This window comes from Leptidea sinapis, chromosome 3 (assembly GCF_905404315.1).
Source record: "Leptidea sinapis chromosome 3, ilLepSina1.1, whole genome shotgun sequence".
Taxonomy (NCBI): domain Eukaryota; kingdom Metazoa; phylum Arthropoda; class Insecta; order Lepidoptera; family Pieridae; genus Leptidea; species Leptidea sinapis.
This window is the reverse complement of record NC_066267.1, coordinates 10940866-10964929: the sequence shown is the minus strand read 5'-3', so window position 1 is coordinate 10964929 and position 24064 is coordinate 10940866. Positions and strand designations below refer to the sequence as shown.

The window sequence follows — 24064 nt, the reverse complement described above, 5'->3', positions numbered from 1 at the left end:
CATAAAACATGATATGCAATGGTGTTATATTACAATAATGAGCTTACCTATATGTTTTCCTAACACTAACCTAGCATCACGGATTAGTAAAAAAAAGAAGGACTCCGTGCCGTGATATTAGCAAGTGAAGCACCTTTATGCTAGTGTGTGTGCGGTTACGGGGTATACCAGTTACACAATTTTTTCTTCCTTAAAAAATCATATATCCACAAATACTTTTATGTTATTGTTTTTACACTTTTTCACATCGCACGACGGCATTTTTAAATATTTTATTGCGACGCAAACTGATCTGTCACAGTCGATGACATTTCTCATAATGGCCGCCTATCGGCCTGTAGTAAGTTTGTGCGTGGGGCTATGTATTCACATGTTAATCGGCTTGTTTTGGTGCTACACTGTTATGTAAGGTGACACGGAGTCCTTATTTTTTTACTAGTCCGTGCCTAGCATGCAAATATTTGACTTAGTACAACATCCCTACTCACAACAGTCTAACATGAGAACATCTTGTCCATCATAAGTTTTTAGCCAATTATAAGTATTTATCAAATTAAATATAACTTAAACTATTAATGCTACTCGGTTACTTATTATAAATACGAACACAATCACATGTATACAATTTTTATTATATTAAGCTGCTTGAATAACGAGTCTTTGCGGATTGATAATTCATATCTGCGGAACCAACGTGGGTTCCGCAGATATGAATTATTAGCTGATTTACGCAAAACTTTATTTTTATTAATAAACATACAAATCTCTAAATATAAAGCGACTGGAAAGGTAACAATTCTAGTTTTTTAAATAGGGGTTGAAACAATTGCTCTGGGTGCATCCCATACATTCATCTACATACAATGCTCTGTTTACATCTGTGCTGTGTCCCCATAATATAAGCCCGTAGCGCAGTGACGTTTGCTGTGTCCCTATAATATAAGCCCGTAGCGCAGTGACGTTTGCTGTGTCCCTATAATATAAGCCCGTAGCGCAGTATCGTTTGCTGTGTCCCTATAATATAAGCCCGTAGCGCAGTATCGTTTGCTGTGTCCCTATAATATAAGCCCGTAGCGCAGTATCGTTTGCTGTGTCCCTATAATATAAGCCCGTAGCGCAGTATCGTTTGCTGTGTCCCTATAATATAAGCCCGTAGCGCAGTATCGTTTGCTGTGTCCCTATAATATAAGCCCGTAGCACAGTATCGTTTGCTGTGTCCCTATAATATAAGCCCGTAGCGCAGTGACGTTTCTAGATGCGCGTGATAAGTCATGATAACAGTTTCTAGGCTTGTTACGTTTTTGACTTGTTTAAAGAACTTATGGCTTTACAAATAAAATTGGCATAAAGTTATACCTGAACATAAACCAAGAATATGCAAAATGTTTACAAATAGATATTTTGCCTATGATTGATTTATTTTGACGTATCGTTTCCCGCGTTTATTTGCTAGGCTGATTAACATTTGGAAAACTTCAGAATTGTCATTGTATTGACAGTGTTGTCAACGATATAGTCAACATTTTGCATATTCTTGGTTTGTTCTCAGCTATAACTTATAATACCAAGTTTATTTGTAAGGCCAGTAGTCTTTCGATTTTTATTTCTGCTACAATAACAGTAATTTGATATTAATATTGACGACATATTAACATTACGACATTATAAACGATACTACTTGTTAAGGGAAGATTGTTATACTGATGAAAATATTAAATAAATAAACAAATAAATTCCAGTGCGGCAGTGTCGCAGCGAAGGCGGTGTGTCGGTGGTGCTGCTCAAGTCGAACATAACGAAGCTGACGGCGAACGTGATCCAGTCGGCAGGTTACAACCTGGACACGGTTGAGCATTTGTAAGTTTATTTATTTATTTTTTATTTATGAGAAAAAGTGACGATAGAGCAAGACGTTCACCTGATTGTAAGTGTTACGCCCCGCCGGTTATAATACAGTGCCGCTCAGGATTCTTGAAAAACCCAAAATTCTGATCAGCATCGCAATAGCGCCCGACCATTGTGTAGTCTATAAGGCGATTTATTTATTTTATTATTTATTATGTCATAACATTCAAATGTTAACAAAACCCTGCAAAAGTGTTCTGACAGTTTGACTGCAGGAACGAGTCACTTTAAATATAGATATTTACATACTTTTATATACTTAATAGTTTAAATACTAGAATTTTAAATATATGTAGATATTTACATATTTCTATATACTTAACTTAATACTTTATAAACTAGAATTTTAAATATAGATATTTACATATTTCCATATGCTTAACTTAAGACTTTAAATGCGAGAATAGCAATATTTACAATGATTATGGAAGCGTGCTTAAAAATTATTTTTTTAACTAAGTTTTAAACCTAGATTTATTTGGCTCGAGGTGGATGTCCATAGGCAAACTATTGAGTAAATATGGTAAGCGTTTTTTTAAAGTTCTATCGCCATAATAATTGCCAACTCTGGATACTTCTAGTTTATCAGATGAGACTCCGTAACTATTACAAACAGACGTTACCTAATCAGTAAAATGACATCAATATATTTTTTAATTCTAACGAGATACTTCTCGTTCGTATAGTATAGGTTCGTATAGTAAATTTTTTAACAAGGATTTTAGGTAATTTCTCAATATATTATGAGCAACAACTCGCAACTTTGACACGTTAGATGTTAAGTCTCATTGGCCCAGTAATTTCAGAAGCTACGGCGCCTTTCAACTGCACATAACTGGTTTACGGCAGATAAAAGCGACGTTGTGGTACCTAGCAATCTTTAGCAAGTAAAACATTCCGCTGGTTAAGTTGCAAGATGTTTCGACGCAATTGTAAGCCGTGATGATCACGGTGCGATTGTCGTAGTAAGTAATTGCTATTGACAGACAAATATTTGAAAGTTTCTCTGTATTTAACTGCTTCAATCTGGATTATTGTCCCATGTAGGTATGGAAAATAGTTTACATGAAATTCAGTGTAATTATTATGACGGGTACTCACGATATATATTTTATTAATCTGGTGCCGATATTTCGATCCAATTGCATTAATTGTGGTCGCGGCGGGACTGCGGAGGCGGCGAGAAACTCTTGACACATTGACACTCGACACTAATAGTACCATAATCTGTCCACGTGGCGCCTAATTCGTTTTGGTCTTTGCTTCCCTAATTCACGACACGCACTACTGACGACGTCCATAGTTTCAGATCTTTTTGTTACATTTGTACTGCAGAGTGAGACCACGGAATTCCATGAAATTCAGTTTTTTGATACATCGGAAGCGCGGTAGGTAAATCCGAAGACTACGCGTTTCGGCGTTTGAATGAATGAAATTCTTTACTGCAATAAAAAATTATAAATTAAAACTCCTCCACTTCCATAAAAAAGCTTCTCGAGCTCCACAAATAACTAATTTACTAAAGTAATCACTAAGTAACCAGTGGGAGGCTCCTTTGCACAGGATGCCGGCTAGATCATGGGTAACACAACGGCGCCTATTTCTGCCGTGAAGCAGTAATGTGTAAGCATTACTATGGCGTTTCAATAACCATAAGCTGAACGTCCTGCTCGTCTTGTCTCTTATTTTTATATATAAAAAAAAAGTGGATTGGAAACCTCGGAAAAACGCGTTTCCCGAGAGAAGAAACCGATTTTGATCGTATTAGTCCTAAAATACCCCCGTCTTTTTGTTTCATCCAATACGTAAGAGCCAATTTTAAGATATAAATTTTAAATACTGACATAAAAGTATGAATCGAAAAAATTAAAAAAACGATTTCAGTGTAATATTAAAATTATTTCAGTACGGCCCTGGCTTCAATATAATTGGATGACTAGCAACTACTTCGAGGAATTTCACTTAAACCGTGGAACAACGACATCACATACTTAGTACTAACTAAGGTCAAATAAGTGTTTGCAGACCAATTAGGTACAATATGTTTTGTTTAGTATCAATATGATATTGTTCTCAGACTATTAACGTATACATTTATTCATACAGACATTTTTATAGGTGTAAGTATAATAACAAGGAATTTATGATAACAATAAAGGACGAGATGAGCAGGACGGTAATTGATACGCCCTGCCTATTCCAATGCAGTACCGCTCAGGATTCTTGAAAAGTCAAGTTAAGTCTCATTTGCCCAGTAATTTTACTAGCTACGGCGCCCTATAGACTGAAACGCAGTCATGCTTATACATTAGTCTTTCACGGCAGAAATAAGCGCCGTTGTGGTACCCTTAATCTAGCCGGTATCTTGTGGTAGGGAGCAATTGCACAGGTCATAAAATACGCAATAGTTTTGTATGTATACAATGGTGATCGCTGGATGATCCTGTTATTGGAAACTCAGCGTCATGATTTTTCAAATTAAAGTTATTTAATATACCTATTTATTGATTTATCATAGAGTAGGGATGGATACTTACGAAGGTGTTTAGTTTAATATAATCTTTTGTAAAATGTTTTATTTATTTACAGTAGGTATGTGTGGATTGATGCATCAAATGTTAACCTATTCAAAAACTCTTGTGTATTTTTTATTTATTAATTTACCTTAATTTTTTGACTTACTCGTTTAAGGCATTAATTATTAGTTTTAATTCAGTATTTTTGTTGCATTACTTTACATACATTTTTACTACAAAAATTTGTGGCTGTATTTGTGTGTAATTTGTTTGAGTTGCAGTGCACTGTAATAGGCAGAGTGTATCCATTGACGTCACGTCAAAAGAAAATTAAAAGTGTCTCATAATATATCGCGCTTTCACACTACGTCTTAGTTGTAGAACTATTTGTAACGGTTGACGGAAAGAAATCGAATCGAAAAGAATTAGTTCTACGACTACTCGGACCGTGTTATACGGATCGGATTCGGATCGGACGTAGTGCGAAGCGCTCTAAGACACATTCTATAATCCATCGATTGTTTACTCATTCAACAAAAGCACAGGCCCTGTCATGGCTGGTTTAAATTATTTAGGTGTTGTTCTGACGAGTGGACTTTGTTTCAGGTCGATCATGGACGCGCCCAATTTGGAGCATGTGGCAGTTGAAGATCTGACTACGATGCCTAATCTCAAATCATTGTAAGTACCTACGTCATATATTTATACTAATGTCGCGTAGTAACGCCTTGACGTACATGACGAGAGTTGTCAAACTTCAAAGCATTGATAATTTCGACAGCTCCGTCAACAATACTCGTAGCTCAGTGGGAAAGTGTTTAGTTTTTGTTTCGATACCTACCAGTTGCAGTGTAAGGAATTTTTTGGTTCTGTAAAATTAAATTTCTAGTGCGTTCAGGATCTATACAAATAAATTTTTAGTACAATTTAAAACAGATGAAAGAGAATCATTTTGATAATAGAACAGATCCAGGAGCAAGCCGTACTAAGCGTGGCCTACGGCAGTTCTAGTTCAGACTCGAATGTGAAAAGGAAAAGAAGGATGAGAAGAAGAAGTAGTGAAAAGTGGAAAGTGATTCAGGAGGAGTAGAAAGAAGAGATCGAGTGTTCGGTGCGGTGTGATCTCCTGGGGGCACCGCCATCGACAAGAGGAACAGCGGCAGGCCGGCGAAGTGCAAGTTCGTGGAAGTGAACACAATTAAAGGCTCGTTCCTTTAAGCTGCGTATTATTTTCCAATCCCTGGTCCACTCTCGTGACACACAAATATTAGCAATAACTGGCAAGGATTGTTTGGACAAGGTACCGTCATAGGCGTCTTCGGAACACTATCAAAGTTTCATCTCAATCAATAATATCGTAACGTCGTATTAACATAGGGAGCAAACATTTTATATATAAATAATAAACATTATGCTAATTTATTTAAAAACTCCAAGCAAAAATGAATGAATTAAAACACATACTTATTCAAATAAATAAAACTTAACTGAAACTTAAATGAATAAAAAAAACACATACTTATTCAAAGTCGAAGTTACTACTCTGTTTGTGCTTTTTAAACTTTTTGTCAAACTTTTTAAGACACTTTTGATGGATTCATGATAGTTCAGCTCCATAGAAAGATAGCTGTGCGATGATCTTTCCATATCTTCATGAGTGGCCGCTCATCTCATTAAATATCGGCTTATAATTTTCGCAACTTTCAGTATTTCCGATTATGGGTGCAGATATAACTCTGGAGTCTGGACAACTTCGAAAATTGCTATTTTCACGTAATTCTATCCATAACGGCGCCTATTTCTGCCGTGAAGCAGTAACGTGTAAGCATTATTATGTTTCGGTCTGTAGGCCGCCGTACCTAATGAAATTGCTAGGCAAATGAGACTTAACAGCTTATGTGTCAAGGTGATGATCGTATTTGTAGTGCCGCTTTGAGTTTTTGGGTTTTTTAAGAGACCCGAGCGGCACTGCTTTGTAATTGGCTGGGCGTATCAATTACCATCAGCTGAACGGCCTGCTCGTCCCTTATTGTCATAAAAAATTGACTCTCAATGAAATTCACTATCAATATTTTGGTTTCTTTACCATCTAATGTTTGTTTCCAAAAGCGAAAGAAACCGATCTACGTCTGCAATCAGAATATCTCAGATTCAGTAATAACCGATCTCCAATTGATTGAGTTTTCTAAAACTATGTGCATTATGTATTCACGGTTAAGAACAAAATATAGGGAAGACTATAATATACCTAATAATTATTTACACACTTTCTGATCCTAAAAAAAGTTTATCTAAATAAATGACGACTGAATCAGAGGCTGTCGATTGGTGAAAATATAATTAAGTATGTTGAATAAATATGAACTAAATTTGTTTATCTAGGTTTTCTGCGGTACGTTTGCAGTACTTAAGGAAGCTATATTTTTCCCACATCCGTACAAAATAAACTAAATAAATATTCAGCAAACTATTTAAATTGAATGTTCGTTGAGTTGGTGACTAAATGGCTTACAACAGTGTTTGATTGAGGTTACTTATAGATTTAGAACTTACTTAAAAGCGAATTAAGATTAAGTGTTATATATGTATATATAAAAATGAATTGCTGTTCGTTAGTCTCGCTAAAACTCGAGAACAGCTGGAGCGATTTGGCTAATTTTGGTCTTGAATAAATATGAAAATGTTTGGATTTAAATAAAAACAACAATTTTGATTTTCCTTTGACGTGTCCCCCGTCGTCGTTCAGAAATCAAATTGATAGAATAGTTTAAAATGAATAACTAATTAGAATCTTTATATCTTTCTAACTTTCTCAGGAGGTAAAAAATAAATTTAGCTTAATTTTAGCTACCTATAATTGGTAGATTAACTACAGTTGTTAACTATGATGGAAATGCAACGTTTGCTGGGTCAGCTAGTTATACATAAATATATTACAACTGATAAAATTAAATAGGTGCCTAATGATGAAAAGATATCGTTTAACGAGTTTGTTTCATTTATGATTTTTTTTTTAAATGACCAACACAATACAGTGTTTTGCTTATACGAGTAATTTTTATCACAGAACCTTCTCCGCATGATAACAATACGAAGATATACAGAGCAATAAAATGCATGTATATTCGCTAAATTATAACGCATTAAGAGCTGTTATTAAGGCGAAGAGTAAGCAGAAAATACGCAAACGTGATGTTTTTAGACAAGTTTTGTGGTGAAAGTATAGCATTTCGAGCTATGAACACTATTTAATCCTGTTACACATATCCTTAAGTCTTATTTGTAGGTTGCTAATGCTTGGTGTTGGTTATAGTTAGCACTGCCGAGCCTTTTTGAACTACCACATTTCTTTGAAGTTAAACAAGTTTTTTGGCATGGCGTGACGCATTTTTTGGTACTTGGTCTCAGAAAAGTTATTCTTATAGCTTGTAATTTTTTGTGTAGGTTAATTTATTCAGATTAGAAGTGAATAACGAGGATTGTAAGCATATAAACTGTTTTCCACGCAAGATTTTTGAAAATATTGGCTTTGTTACATAGATGGCGGGCCGGCAGCCGTGATCTCATATCGCTAAAGGTCACTGGCATTAAATGTCGCCTTAAAAATTATTTCATTTTATACTATCAGGTTATCTGTCTTATCTAACACAAGCTTGAACTCAAATATTTAATTCAAAATGGGATTTAAAATCAGTTTTTGAACACCACAGGATGCCGGCTAGATTATGGGTACCACAACGGCGCCTATTTCTGCCGTGAAGCAATAATGTGTAAGCATTTCTGTGTTTCGGTCTGAAGGGCGCTACGGCGCCCTTCAGTAATTTCACTAGGTACGGCTAAGCCGTGCCTGAGAAGAACGGGCGCAATTAGCTCAGTTTTTTTTAAATACAATTTCGTCACAATATATAGATAATATCGTACAATAAAATTATTATTAAATAGCCTGAGGGCGGTCGCATCATTCTCAATTCTCAATTGTTCGCATTAAGAAAATCATTTGAGTTGTAGTGAACTTTGCCACACAAACAAGGATTATGTTAGAGAAGCCCATCGCCCAACAAAACTAGTTTCCTAGCTGTACTTAACCGAGAAGTTAAGCATAACACGTGATGTTTCATCTGTTCACATTATTTTATTACAATTTCTAGCAAATTCGCTAATATGCCTATGTACATAACATTATCAAGAATATATTTTGATGGAACACTTAAAATGTTTACTTCTTAAAATTTTTCTCTTAACGATTCTTTATCATTAACCGACTTCAAAAAAGGAGGAGGTTCTTAATTCGTCGGTATGTTTTTTTATGTTTGTTACCTCAAAACTTTTGACTGGGTGAACCGATTTTGATAATTCTTTTTTTATTTGAATGCTGGTGCTTCCCGTGTAGTCCTATTGTAGTATTCCAGATCTGACAATGGCATCCATGAGAAAACCATAAAAGTCTTAAATTTGCTATACATACGTATAGCAAAGTGTATGATAAGTTTACGAATAACTCAATATCGCGCCAACCGATTCCGATGATTCTTTTTTTATTGGAAAGGATATACTTCAAAGATAGTTTAGTGAGAGTTTGTTTAGGTTCTCATTACGGAATCCATGACAAAGTAACGGAAGTCTTCAATTCTTCGAAGCAAATTAACGATACTCGACCGGATGTTTTTTATACTATCCGGATATTTAAGTCATATAACATAGTTATGGTCAAGTAATCCTCGTAGTCGAATACGATGATCAATCGACTCTAATCTCCTTAACGATCTGTGGCAGAATTTGTAACTGTCTGTAATCAAATTGCAAAGTACTTACGTTCATTGCTGCATTGAAAAATTCAGTATTCTCTACACATATTTAGACAAATTGTTAATTAGTATACTTCAAATTCACTAAAAATCATAAAATAAAAAAAAATAACAAAAAAACAACCGACTTCAAAAACACTATTCCAAAACAATAGATATAATGTGCACTAAAACGTATAAAAATAATTGCGTATTTTTGTACAATCTAATTAATTTATCGAATTCTAGTTACGATTATTGTAATTTTTGGAGTCGGTGTCATCCAAGATACGTTATTTAACTACATACGTAGTTATAGGTGAGATGTGCTTGAGTCGTGAGGAGGCGAGAGGCGAGAGCGGGTCGCGGCGGAAGGACACCGACTCCAAAAATAACAATTATCGTAACTATATAGAATTAGATTGTATCAAAATATGCAATTTTTTATACTTTTTAGTGCACATTATATTAATTGTTTTGGAATAGTGTTTTTGAAGTCGGTTGTTTTTTGTTAAATTTTAATTTTTTACATTATTGATATCCGCTGCTCTGCCCCATATCAATATACCATAGTGTTTAAGAATATGAAAATATAACCAAACTAGTCGCGTCGTATCAATGTCGGTTATTGTCTAATACTTTTAAACGCATATGCTGCAAGATTAGCTAATAGAGCTTATCCTTCCATACTGGGGGCCCATTGTACCAAATTTGCAATCAAGAGTAATGCCAAGAAATTATAGCAGATTTCAACGGGTTTACTACTTCTCCGTTTAACAAAGCATTCGTATCTAAATGATTGACATTGGGCGAAGTTAATTTTATATTATATAGTTATTGCTAATTAGCAATTGGATATTGGCGCTAAGTCAGTATACGATGTCAGATGGAACATTGTTTACTTAGTCATATAAAACTTGGCTTCTTTTCACTTTGAATATTAGTATAGTGTCGTCTGCAAAAATGCTAACTTGTGTTTTATTCTCCAAGGGTAGGTAGATTATTTATGTAAATAACGAAGAGGAACGGTCATAGAATAGACCCTTGTGGTACCCCCAAACTGAGAGTTCAAATTCAATTTAATTATTATGAAAATACCTACTAGAGACAAGGGATTACCTTGTTATTTCTTCAAATACTTACATTTTAAGACAACTACAATTAGTACTTCGTTAGGGTTCCAAGTTCTAGGGTCCGTATAAACAAAATTTAATCGCCGAAATGTATAAATGTTGATGTTAGCTATTAATATCGCTGGAACGAGAGCAAAGCGGTTTGGTGAATCAACAGCCTCTGAAGATGCCTCGTGTATAGGCGAAACACGTGTCAAAGTCATTAAAACTTAGCAGAATTAAACCTTAAGATCATCTTTTATAACATTCTAATTATTTATTTTTTGTTCTGTTCGTAACTGTCAACACAAGATTTCTATGAAAGAAAATGTAAGAAAAAGTTCAGATTTATATGGGATACTTTAAAGTTCTCATTATATGTTAAAGTTCTTATTATATGGGAGACTTAAGAGTCACCATATCTGTATAAAACTGATTGATAATATAGTGACACAATCGACAGACTGACGCTGTTCAAACGGATAAGCATGTTGGTACCTAACTATTTTAAAACAACATGTTTCCTTTAAGATTTAAGTATCCTATAAGAGATTCGTAAATAGTATCTCGTACCTAGAAATATATTATACGTCGAATGATTTATTAAAGAGAAACTTTTATTACATCGTCTCAAACTTATCCGTCTGTGTGTTGCATGTCGAGTGACGGTCGGGCGGCGCCTATAGTTCGCAGCAGCTGACCGTGTAGTGTATAGACTATTACTTATTTAGTTTTTGTCAGTGTTTAATGTAAATGTTCTTATTTATTAAAGTGAAACTTTTATTTGCTTTTGATAAACAACGACACAGCTAGTGGAATATTATTCAAAAAATTTTTAGCTAAATTTCTATAATATGAAAAAAATTTTCACTTTTCCCACACAATCCTTTTTTTTAATCATTTTATTGAGGAAGAATGAAAATATTTATCATAAAGTGAAAACATATGTCCTATTGACGAGCAATAAAAACTGTAATCCACAGGAATCCTCTTTTATTGGCTAAGATTACCCTAAATAGGAGATATAAGATCTGTTGCTACGAGAGTTAATGCTGGCGCAAAGAATCCAAGCTCGTGAAATATTCAAAATAAGTGTATTTTATTTTTTATATTGTAATCTATTATATTCTTAATTATAATCTACATCTTGATCTGAATTAATTTTTATAACGGCGTTGCTATGCATTGCCAAGTATCTCTTTAATTTTTGTAAACATATTGTTTTACGAAAAGAAGTGACGAGACGAGAACGAAGACTTCATTTACCAGTGGAGGCTCCTTTGCACAGGATGCTGGCTAGATTATGGTTACCACAACTGCGTCTATTTCTGCCGTGAAGCAGTAATGTATATGCATTATTGTGTTGCGGTTTGAAGGGCGCCGTAGCTAGTGATACTACTGGGCAAATGAGACTTAACATCTTATGTCTGAAGGTGACGAGCGCAATTGTAGTGCCGCTCAGAATTTTAGGGTATTTCAAGAATCCTGAGTTGCGCTGCATTGTAATGGGCGTATCAATTACCATCATCTGAACGTCCTGCTTGTCACGTATTTTCATAGACAAAAGCATTCACCTGATAATAAGTGATAAGCCCTGCTCATTGCAATGCAAATTCTGAGCGGCATCGCAATTGCGCTTGTCACCTTAGATTAAGAATTGGTCTCCGCTGATCTCCAACTAGATACCGCACTACCTATGAACAATAGCTTTTTTATTACGACAACTTTATACTGTAGTGTGTATTGGCTATTTGTAAAGATGCTTGTGTGCATGGCATCTTGACACTCAATGGCATCTTTCTAATTTTGTAACTTACGCTTCGTGTTATTTTACATTGAAGTTGACAAAATAAAAAATACTTACTGATGATATGTGATCCCATTTCTTGTCTTCCTTATTTCTTGTAGTATTATTTTTACAATGTTTTACTACTCCACCCGGCATTTTAGTTTCAATTATTAGTTTAACAGAACATGTGGCACGTCAACGTCACACATCGTTCGAGACTAGCTCGAGTACGTATTTGGGCGTAGTATTAGTTGTCGTATTTTGTGACTACGCCTACGGTATCTAGTTGGAGATCTTGTCACCATGAAACATAAACTGTCTTATTAATAAACGCGATGTAAAGTCACTCCAAGTTTAAAATTACTTCTCCCTGTAGTGTTATTCTGTAGTGACAAAGGTAATATAAACACAAAAAGTTTTAAACTTGGAATCCTTGAAACCTTGAAATGGGTCTCCTGAACAAGGAGCCTCTCGCAAAGATAACGAAAAATGAGAATGATCCAGAAAACCTTGAATAGCCTGTCTTCTAAATAAAGTTTATGTTGTTTACTTTATATAATTTACACGTTATAAATATATAGCAGTTAGTAGTTGGCAGTATTAATATTAATGTAACATCTACATAAATTTCTAAACAATTTAAAACTTTATCTATAATATTATAGAATACAAATATGTATAAAATAAATTTTCTCGATGGAAAACAACCCTAAAGTTGACGTCTTTGAACGGAATATAAGCCCTTAATTATTATTAAATTGTCCATCAGGTTTATCACACAAGCTCCGAGGCTGCACCGGATCGCGCCACTACCTGCTCTACCGGAACTACGCACATTGTACGTATGTATGTTGTGCTATATTTGTTGTACTATTTAATGAACTTAATACATTTAAATAAGAAGGTAATGGGAATGACGACTAATGTCGATTAATGAACTTAATATATACAGTCGCAGGTATATTGTCAAAGCTGTGGTATTACAATTTCACATCACGGACTAGTAATAAAATAAGGACTCTGTGTCTCACCTTACATAACAGTGTAGCACCAAAACAAGCCGATTAACGTGTAAATACATAGCCCCACGCACACACACTACTACAGGCCGATAGGCGGCCATTATGAGAATTGTCATCGTCTGTGACAGATCAGTTTGCGTCTCAATAAAATATTTTAAAAATGCCGTCGTGTGTTGTGAACAAGTGTAAAAATGATACTATATAAGTTTTTGTGGCCATATATGATTATTTAAGGGAGAAAAAATTGTGTAACTAGTATCCCCCGTTACCGCACACACACTAGCATAACGGTGCTTCGCTTGCTAATATCACGGCGCGGAGTCCTTCTTTTTTTACTCGTCCGTGTTTCACATATTGTGATATTATAATTAAACGGTTGATTGTCAATCGACTCAATTTCTTACAATTTAAGAAACGGACCAATCAGAGACGGCCTCATAAACTAACGCCCAGAAAAATTGTCAAAATATCATTGCATTACAATTTTACTATAGTGTACCCGTGACATCACAATGTCACTAAAACCAGGCCGTTAAATTGTAAGAAATGAAGTCGATTTACAATCTACCTACATATGACTAGTGAAATTGTAATAGCACGAATTTGACAATATACCTACGACATATGTATAAATAAGATACATAATAGCTTTAAGGGTAAATGTATACACTTTTATAATAAAGTCCCAGCCATCTATAAATAAATTTAAATGTTTTATAAAAAATTGGCTCTGTCGTAAATTCTACTACTCCACAGCTGAATATCTAAGTGATCAGACAGCCTGGGACTAGATTATGATTATTTTATAGCAATAGCAATGACAGTATAATATTGTATATTTCATTAAAAATAATACTTGGGAGAGTTTCTTGCACCGCTTCTTCTCTCTCACAGCGCCATTTGTTTCCAAAGCGGTAGTAGTATCTAGTATATTAGAAATGACATCAAAAAGGAATCGACTTCGAGAAAATAAATGTGGCAATGTTACTTCCAGAACCTTGTATTTTACATTTCTATGATTGCAACTATTTAAATAATTACTTTTGTGATTATGTATGTTGAGCTCTATAATGTGGGTTACATCTTAATCACTTGTGCAATAGTGGTATGTTCATGTGTTTTGTTAATATTTTCAGTATAGTGACGACGTGCGGTCTGGTTGAAGTTCCCAACCTGAGCCACGTGCACGATCTCCACACATCTAACGTGTCATATTTACAGGCAATGTAAGTATAGCATTAGGTTTTTTTATGAAACTAAGGGACGAGACGACAGGACGTTCAGCTGATGGTAATTGATACGTCCTGCCCATTAAGTTCACGATATATGAATGCTTTTTGCTTAAACGCTTCAAACATATCTGTTGGCAATGCAATACAATGCAGTGCCGCTCAGGATTCGCTCGTCACCTTGAAACATAAGATGTTAAGTCTCATTTGCCCAGTAATTTCACTAGCTAAAGCCTTTTTTACATTATTTCAGTAGTGCCATTTCACATGCATACGGTTGTCGGTTATAAAAGATACAGAAGAATATAAAGACGGTTGCCGCGTTAAAACCGATTTTGAGTGGATAAGCACTGGCGACGCACCGTGATGGCATGGTCGCCGTGCCACGTGAAAACTATTTAAAAATTTCTACTTAACACGGCACGGCGAATGTGCCATGACCGTATGTTAGTTACCTTTTGGGTACGGCACCCCTGAAAATTAATTCTGCATTATGATACCGCCCGCCTACGCGGTACGCATAATATTGCCGTCTAAGACTGAAGTTGCCATGTACCACGAAATAGCACCGTAAAATTGTCAACCGGGGTTCTATTTTGATTTATTATATAACTAGTTCCAAATTCTATGTACGTTACTGTAGTACTAATGTCAAACTTTTGCTAAGTAGTATTTGCTTTCTTCACACTGACAGACTTATCTGTTCCTTATTTTATGTCAATTAATTATGGACTCTTTATATCCTTGGTAATAATACGCTTTCAGTCGAGCTCTAAGGTGAAATTTGGGCTGAAAGTGCTCAGCCTCATTTTAGATATTGAATGATACCCAGCCGTCACGCTAAGCTAAATATGGGTTGTTGCGCAAGTTCGCAGGTTGTATTTTGAATGTAAGGCGAAGTTAATAACCTCGCCTGATGAAGTTTCCACTTCTGCCGTGTGGCACACACCGTTTGATTTTATTTAGGTAAATAAGTATTGGGCAAATTAACAGCCTGAATCCGAAACGCAATTGACGGCCCGCAGTTTGTTCAGTTGGAAATTAAACATTGATTCCATCCGGATTACACCAGAATTTCAACACATACACCCAGACTATAACAGAAATACCTGTGCAGTGATCCCCGCGTTAAATAAACCCATAGCCCCATTGCTTGAGAAATAGACGTGCATACGAATTAAATAAAAAAATTATTTAATCATTTGGGTGTAAGCTAATTTTGAAAAGTTGTCAAAAATTTGCGTATATATAATTTTAAACTTTTCTGTTTTAAAGCTTTTCTGTTTATCCGGTCACTGCACAGAAGGTCTTACCGGGCTAATCTGAAGATTTTGTGAAAAATTCCTCAAAAGATGTTATCCAAATGATTTGAGGTTTCTTTAGTGTTAATTCCGCCAATATTTGTCTTTAAACAATTATGGCGTTCGGCTCATTTGATTCAGTCTCGTGCGAGATTTTGGCGAGACAACACGTCCTGAGGATGCCTCGTGTAGAGGCGAAACACATGTCGAATTGTTTAAAGACAAATATTGGCGGAATTAACACTAAAGTAAACTCAAATCATTTGGATAATTATGGATTTCCGCAAAGTAACGCCTACTTCAATAAATTTTGAAAAGATGTTTTTAAGTCTATGGGGAACATACGCACATCGATGTTTATGTTTATATATATATTTATATTATTAATTATAAAGAGGAATGGTTCGTTTTGTCGACAGAGACCTGGAAGGTAACCACATACGGAGACTTCCCTCGCACGCGCTCCGAGTACGCGCTGATCAAGTGTAAGTCAATAGGTACATATTATATCGAATGATTACTTGTTTTGATTTATTATACTGTGGTCAGTGACCTATATAAATACCACTAGACAGGCAGTTCCATATGTTTGACAGCAAATTTTTTGTGCCTATTTGAAGCGCCACCAGCGAGCGTCCAGAGAACTAATTTTGACGTATAATACAAATCGCTGCGAAGGAACGTACAATACTCTGAAGTATTTTTGCATTTTGAAATAATTTCGTTTGTTTTCCGTGTTATTTTTACTTCAAGAATCAACGTAATAAAGTACACAATTTTATTTTGTAAATAGTTTCCCACCATCTATCGATGTTAGCTGAGGTTGTCATCACTAGTTTTAGGTCCGCAGACTCTCGCTACATGGCCAACAGCGCCAATGGCAAATATCAAACAGGCACATAGCACACACACAGTGCCTTACCACGCGATCGATCCTGACCATCTCTCTAAGGTTCATATTCCAGAAGGTATATAAATACGAAGTCCGTCATCAAATGAAATGTTATCTCTTTTACACATAAAGAAAGTGACAATTATAGAAATCTAAATACTTACTATTAAATATTGCTCTAAGGTCCAATCCTTTATTTAAGTCTAAATAAGAACTTTGTTCAATCTTAGCACCGATCATTATCGTAAACGCTGGTAAATCTTGGTGGTCTACGTAAATGTGACATTAGCTGAATTGTGTGTTGTGCTGTGTTGTGGTGAAAAATGATATCAATATCATATTTTATTTATAAAAAAAACTCTGATTGGCATAGTATATACTATAGATGTAAATCTCCTCTTTGCAGATCTTTGAACTACAACCTGATAGAGGAGGTTCCTGCGCACGCATTCAAGAACGCAAAAATATCTAAACTGTAAGTAGAGAATAAATCCACTATGATATAGAATTAATTCCAGTTATAAAAGATACAACATCTTTATACTCTCCCTACAATAGTTTTGTAGTAATCTTACGATTTGTTAGATAACATTACTAATTACTCGGCTAACTCGTGCGAATAAGACTTGTTATGCGAAGTTTATGCACACACTATACACACTTTATCACCCCAGTAAAAGTACAAAATAAGTAGGTTACGAAATTCAAAAGAATTGACAACAAAACGTTAAGCTTGGTAGGTTATAAATAACTTCTCGATGATACCACGCCACCAACAAAAGGGGCGGTCGTTTAGTTTCATGCCGTTCTTCTCAATCATACTCGACGAAAATATATGTCTAGAAGCAAAGGTATTATTTGAAGGTACCCATGTCATATCGTCCCGGAAACACCACAAAAGGAAGCTCATTCCGTAGCTTTGTAGTACGTGGAAGAAAGTTCCTTGAAAACCGCAGTGTGAAGTAACGTCACACATCCTAATGGTGGGGATGATATTTTAATATGTGGCGTGTCGTGCAAAGGTGGAATTCAGCGGCAGGAATCACGTGAATAAACTCTTCGGAACACTCACCGTGATAAATGTGGTAAAAGACACACCAAGAAGCGACTTCTCTACGCAACACCAAGTGATCCCGCCGTTCACAGAGCATTGGGTCTCCGTCAATTCGAGCTACTCTGCGTTGCAAGCGGTCAAATGGATCGAGCTGATACTGGGGCGCGCCAGACCAGACCTGATGACAGCAATACTCCATATGTGGCCGGACCTGTACTATGTAGAGCGAGAAAATGTGGACCGGCTTGAAGTATTCCGTGCTCTATTTATCACACCCAGCTTGTTCGAAGCTATTTTGTCTTTCGAGACCCAGTATTCTGATACTAGGCGAGACTTTGTTTTTGTTGTTCCAATCTTCCAAAGTGGCCTCTTGGATGACCACTTGGAACGCATTCAATGCCTTTTCAGGGCTTTTAAATAAATCGTATTCTTCTCAGGTTATCATCTCGGAAAAAATAATCATAAAGTGCAAAGACTGGTGGTTGCTTCTATATAGTTGCGGCCTTAAAAAACTCAAGGCAAATCTTCTAAAGGAGAACAATGCAATATTCCCAGGTTTCGTCACCGGTGATAATAATATTCGACTGTCCTCCATTACATTTCTTATCACTTCACGTTAAATCATACGATATCTATTAAATGCAAAGCTTCCCGGCGGCCTTCACGAAATCATCACGCCCGCGTCTGATTTCACTGAACCAGTAAAACAGTGCAGTTGCTACAAGATAGAGCTGTCAATTACATCGGATATTATCGTCAATTGAGAATTGAAGTCTCTGATTTCTTGTGTTTATTCTTAACCCACAGCGAAAATTATAAAAAAATCATTGCAAAAATTCTAGAGTTAAATTAATTGCACTGCTTTAACATAATTATGTGAAAATGTGATCTACTCTCGGAGTGTTCCTTTTTCAAATATCGTTATTTTTTATAATAGTGTAAGTTTGCTCTGTATGTAACTTTTTTTTAGGCTTTTTTTCTGCGAAAATTCGGTTGTCAAGTAATTTTGTAAAAAATGTTATTGTTTACAGGAGTTTCAGAGGCAACCCTAATTTAATAAGACTGGATCCACAAGCTTTCGCTGGAAATCTTCTATTAAGACAACTGTAAGTGAATTCTTATTTATTTAATGGGATAATTGAGCAGCGGGTTACAAGACTTCACACTATTAGGTGTAACTTTCAGATATATTGTGGCAACGTCGTGACGCGGGTCGTTCCTTTTCACTGCAATATGGCGGGGATACGATAGTTGTTCTACGTTGCATGTAACCGGCGCTGCTTGTGTAGAATGGTCTTTGAAACTTGGTGAAAGTAAATACGTTTGTGTATTCTTGTTGCCTATAGATTGTTCAAATATTATATGGCTGAAGCTGAAACAATTGGTTTAAAGAAGTGGCAATGAGATTAATACCACTTCTCTGTGGTGCAAAATAATAGTAATATAAGTAATAATAAATAAGTATAAGTAATACTTATATAAGTAAGTAATTATATAAGTGTACTTAATTATTTGAAATAAATATATACATATATATACATCACAAACACCCATCATCACCGCGCAAAATAAGAAATAGAGAAAATGCAAATGTTATATTTTTACACGCTTTTTATTAGCTTCACCTGTATGTTTGTATGTTTGTAACCGACTTCTTTGGGCGCGATTTTGACCACATAGGTGATAGTGATTTAAACGGCTAGATTTCGTTCAAACTTTGTAGATTTATCGACCGATGACATTACACTAATTTGACAAGATTATTCCATTATTCAATATGCAAAATAAGATTTTTGCCAATTTAAATAATTTTGGAATAAATGAATTTGTGTTTCAAGCCATCTAGCAGCATTTTAATAAACTCTTAAGGCAATTATGAAATGATATCATGGAATATACGCAAAAACAAAAGATTCTGTAATGATGAAGTAATGAAAACATTTACGAAAAGATGGCGCTGTTTGAGTATTCTGTTTCCATTATAAATTATTAATGCGTGATTTAACCGAGCTACTTATTATAAGAGCTAGTTCGGTGATCTCCGGCTAGCTGAATTAAGTGATCTTCCAATAAACTAAAATATTTTTATAATGAAACATATGATATTAATGAAATATATTGTTTTACACTATTTTTAATTTAAATTTATTAAAATTTATTTTCTATTTTTTAGTTGAATTTTATATAAAGCGTGTATTTTAGTTTTTTTAAAACTATTATTTATTTGAAAGACTCTTAGCTTCAAATAGTTACTAGGAAGATTCCAAGAACAAAATGAGCCTGAAACGTACGATCAGCACTTCACTGGCTTTGTATTTGTGAACGGTGGTTTCATATTGATTTTTGTGCTGATAGGAACACCATTTATTATGTCTGATCATACCCAACTATGATAATAATTATAATAATTCCATTTTTCAGAGATTTAAGCAACACAGCGATTACGAGTCTGCCAACCAAAGGGCTTGAGAAGTTGGAAGTATTGAAGATTGAAAAGACACCATCCTTAAAATACATTCCCTCAATTTATGAGTTTCAGGTAATAAAATAGTAGGCAGGTAGATAAATGGTTAATGAGCCAAAAGGACGCATTTCCTATTTGTTTATATAATGTAGGTGAATGCTACACAACATGACGAAGCATTTAATTGAAGTTAAAAAATAATAATAAGAAAATATTATGCGAGGAGTATCATCCTAATAAGAATATTTATCATAATAATAATAGAATATTCATCTAATATTAATAGCATATTTATCCTGATAATAATATTTCAAGAATCCTGAGCGGCACTGCATTGTAATGAGCAGGGCGTATCAATTACCATCAGCTGGTCGTCCTGCTCGTCCCGTCCCTTATTTTCATAAAAAAAAATAACTTTATAGGAAGTTGATTTGCAAGGCCGTTATGGTTTAAATGTTATCATGGTCACCATTTTGATTTTACCAATGTAACAAATATAAACCCGTTAGAAAATTAATACGTCTAGATAGAGTTTCTGTTAGACAACCGATAAAAACAGGCCAGGAATATTAGTTCAGCGTGCGTGCAAGCCACGTCTTACACTCGCGATTTGTATGACACTTTCTGTTAGTGTACGTGAATTGCTCTAATTAGAGGTTAGTTCTAAACTCACTATTTCACAGCTGTCATTGTCTATCTAGAAGTATAACGGACGTTCCCAATATTCAGTCTATCTCTTAATTGTGATAAAAATCGTAACTATCTTTGACTTTTCTGTCCCAATAAACTTATCGACGGTAACTCACCTTATCCGTACACGCTGTCTGTCAATGGGACGACGTATAGCTCACCAGCGATAGAAGTTTGTATGGAAATTGCAATTCACGCGTTCCAGAATAAGGCGATAAGAATGATTTATCGAGTATATTGGGACTGCTTCGGATTATTGACAGCTAATTACTGACTACTAGAAGGTAGCAATTTATCTCTATCTGTAGATAGTATATTGGGAACGGCCGTAAATGATCTAAGACAAAGCCAATACAAAACTTGAAGCTAGAATAGGTATATAGTGGTAGAGTTTACCTTACCTTGAAATATTTTATCACCGTGTTCGGAAATTTTGAGTCAATTTCGTATAATATTATTAAAAAATCAATATGTTTTCCAGCATTTAGAGAAAGCTCACCTAACCCACCACTTCCACTGCTGTGCGTTCGCGTTCCCGGAGCGACACAACCCAGCCAGACACGCTCTCTACGAAACGCAGTTGGCTATCATGATTCAAGTAAACATAGTTTATAGTATCTCTCAGGAACGCACCTAAAAATAATGGCTAACTGACGCAACATAATTTTCCACCACACCTTATGATGTCTCAACACCACATATTACATCACTTTCAGAAATGTTAGTTACACTTTACCATCTTTGTACAAAGCAGTACTTACTATTTGGTTTGATACGCCCTGCCCATAACAATGCAGTGCCGCTTAGGACTCTTGAGAAACTCAAAAATTCTGAGCGGCACTACAAATTGAGCTACGATGTTAAGTCTCATTTGCCCAGTAATTTCACTAGCTACGGCACACTTCAGATCGAAACACAATAATGCTTACACATTACTGCTTCACGACAGAAATTGGCGTCGTTGTGGTACTGGTGAACTACTACTACTACAGTTGCTATTAGAATATGAAAAGGTGTTTTAAAGATTAACTTACAGTAAGTTAGGAAATGTTTGAAGCGTTAACCATTATCGAAATTGTCGCAATTAGTGATAAATAATAAGTATGCTACACCATATCGACAAGTTAGTCTGCATATTTTAGCCAAAAGACACCAGGTATTACTGCCTTATGTATTATACAAAAAGCATCGAAGGCGTTAGGTTTCATACTCAGAACGTCATCGAAGTTCAGTTCTCTTAAAACCATTAAAATTCTGTACTGTTCATATGTACGGAGCCACCTCGAATACGGTTTACAAGTATGGAATCCCCAATATAATGTCTACATTAACCGTATTGAAAGAATACAAAAAAAGTTTGTGAAATTCCTTCAACACCGAGCCGTATCGTTTTCACATACCTACTTTGACATTTGTAAAAAATTTCATTTGCTACCGCTTCAGCAGAGGCGTCGTACAGCAGATTTGGCGTCTTTATGCAGTTTAGCGAACAGTAAGATCGACTGTCCAGAGTTACTTAGCATGCTTGGACTACTAGCGCATGCCTTTCCAATTCGTAACCCTAGCCTTTTACATACTCCCATGGTGAGGTGTAACTATCGTGCAAATAGCTTCATTACTAGATCCTGCAGAAGTTATAACGACTTGTCAAATGACGTAGATCTAGATTTATTTTCTATATCTAGTACTAAATTAAAAATAACTTTAACTAATAAGTTCTTCCAATTTAAATAATTGTATTAATATAGTTTTAATGCGTAAAATTAAATAATATCAATAGTTCTACATAAGTGTGGAAACTTTTAAGTAGCCTTCATTAGTTTTAATTATTTCATAAGTTATAATTGTAAGCTAGCTGTAAGTCTCCCAAATATTAATAAATAAATAAATACATCCAAATTTATTTTTTATACTTATCCTGTGTTATTAATAAAGGCGAAGTAAAATTAATCCAGAAAAACTTTATCTTATCTTTGTCACTACAGAATAACATGACAGAAGAAGAAATTATTTTAAGCTTGGAGTAAATTTACATTGCGTTTATTAATAAGACAGAAATTTTAAAATTAATATAAAAATAAAATTACTTATTAAAAAATACTAATTTGTGCAGAAGTGTGACAAAGACAACGAACGCAGAAAGTCTTCGACCAGAAGTCGCAGAGCTCTGCCGCCGATTTTCGTGAAGCTAACTACTGCTCCCTACAGGTAGGTTATCCATGCTTAGTAATTATACTTTTTTATCAAAATTAGTGACGAGACGGGCAGGACTTTCAGCTAATAAAAATTGATACGCCCCGCCCATTACATCCACATCAACCTGCTTTCGTCATAATGTCATTGACTCCCTGCGTAAGGGAGCTAATTTGTAGAAATTACTATTATTTTTGTTACACTACTTTAATTAATCTGTATGTCTCTTAATCTTTTGTACACACCAGTTATTGATATTTTTGCTGTGTCTTTTCGTTTTAAGTCTCCTTCACATTTGTGCATAAATATTGTTGGTTTGTCGAATAAAGTAAAATTAAAAAAAATACAATGCAGTGCCGCTCAGAATTCTTGAAAGATCCAAAGATTCTGAGCGGCACTACAATTGTGCTCGTCACCTTGAAACATAAGATGTAAAGCCTCATTAAAGGACAGTCATTTCACTAGCTGCGGTATTATATGTACTAAAACTACGAAATAATATGACTATTTACAAGTACCCGCAAAATACCTACAAATAGGCATAGTGCTGATAGTCTACTCAAGATCTTTATTCTCTAAAGATCTTCACCTTTTACTGGATGATTTTTGGAAGTAAATATGCGTCTAGGTACTTGCGAACAATTCTCAAAAGTACATTATTAATAGAATTTTGAAAGATTCCTGGCCCGGTATCCAAATCGTTATTTTAAAAAAGAAACACCGCGTTATTCTGAAAAGTGCAAAGTGTAATATACAAGCTTTTGAATGCATAGGTATGAACTGTAAATTTTTTATTCAAACAACCACACAAAACATTGTTACCCTTTTTTCAAGCAATTTTAATATATTCTCTTGTAGTGACATAAGAGACACATCTGCCACAACAAGCGAGGAGGACGACACTGGCTGGTCTGAGGGCGACTATTTTTCTGACTCCGGTAGCTTTGAAGACGACGACAGAGATCACTTCAACGGAGACGGTTTCCATGATACTGTCAACAGTAGCCTGGGGGCTTCCTATGGCGACTGCTCTAATTTCAGTCGAAGGTTAGTATTCCCGAAAGTACCGCATAGCTACGACGAGCAATAAGTTTATCTGGATGTAAGTAAAAA

The 24064-nt window shown here is 35.2% G+C and overlaps 1 protein-coding gene across 1 annotated transcript in view; it reads left to right on the top strand.

Annotated features, from left to right (window-relative positions):
* Positions 1-24064, top strand: part of LOC126979157 (lutropin-choriogonadotropic hormone receptor-like) — a 57162-nt gene that overhangs the window by 31585 nt on the left and 1513 nt on the right. Inside the window, exons 2-12 of the mRNA XM_050828402.1 lie at positions 1740-1857; positions 5028-5102; positions 12876-12944; positions 14265-14354; positions 16078-16143; positions 16957-17025; positions 18636-18710; positions 20026-20143; positions 21240-21356; positions 22872-22966; positions 23810-23998. Coding sequence (XP_050684359.1) covers positions 1740-1857; positions 5028-5102; positions 12876-12944; positions 14265-14354; positions 16078-16143; positions 16957-17025; positions 18636-18710; positions 20026-20143; positions 21240-21356; positions 22872-22966; positions 23810-23998 — 1081 coding nt within the window. The remainder of the gene's footprint in view (positions 1-1739; positions 1858-5027; positions 5103-12875; positions 12945-14264; positions 14355-16077; positions 16144-16956; positions 17026-18635; positions 18711-20025; positions 20144-21239; positions 21357-22871; positions 22967-23809; positions 23999-24064) is intronic.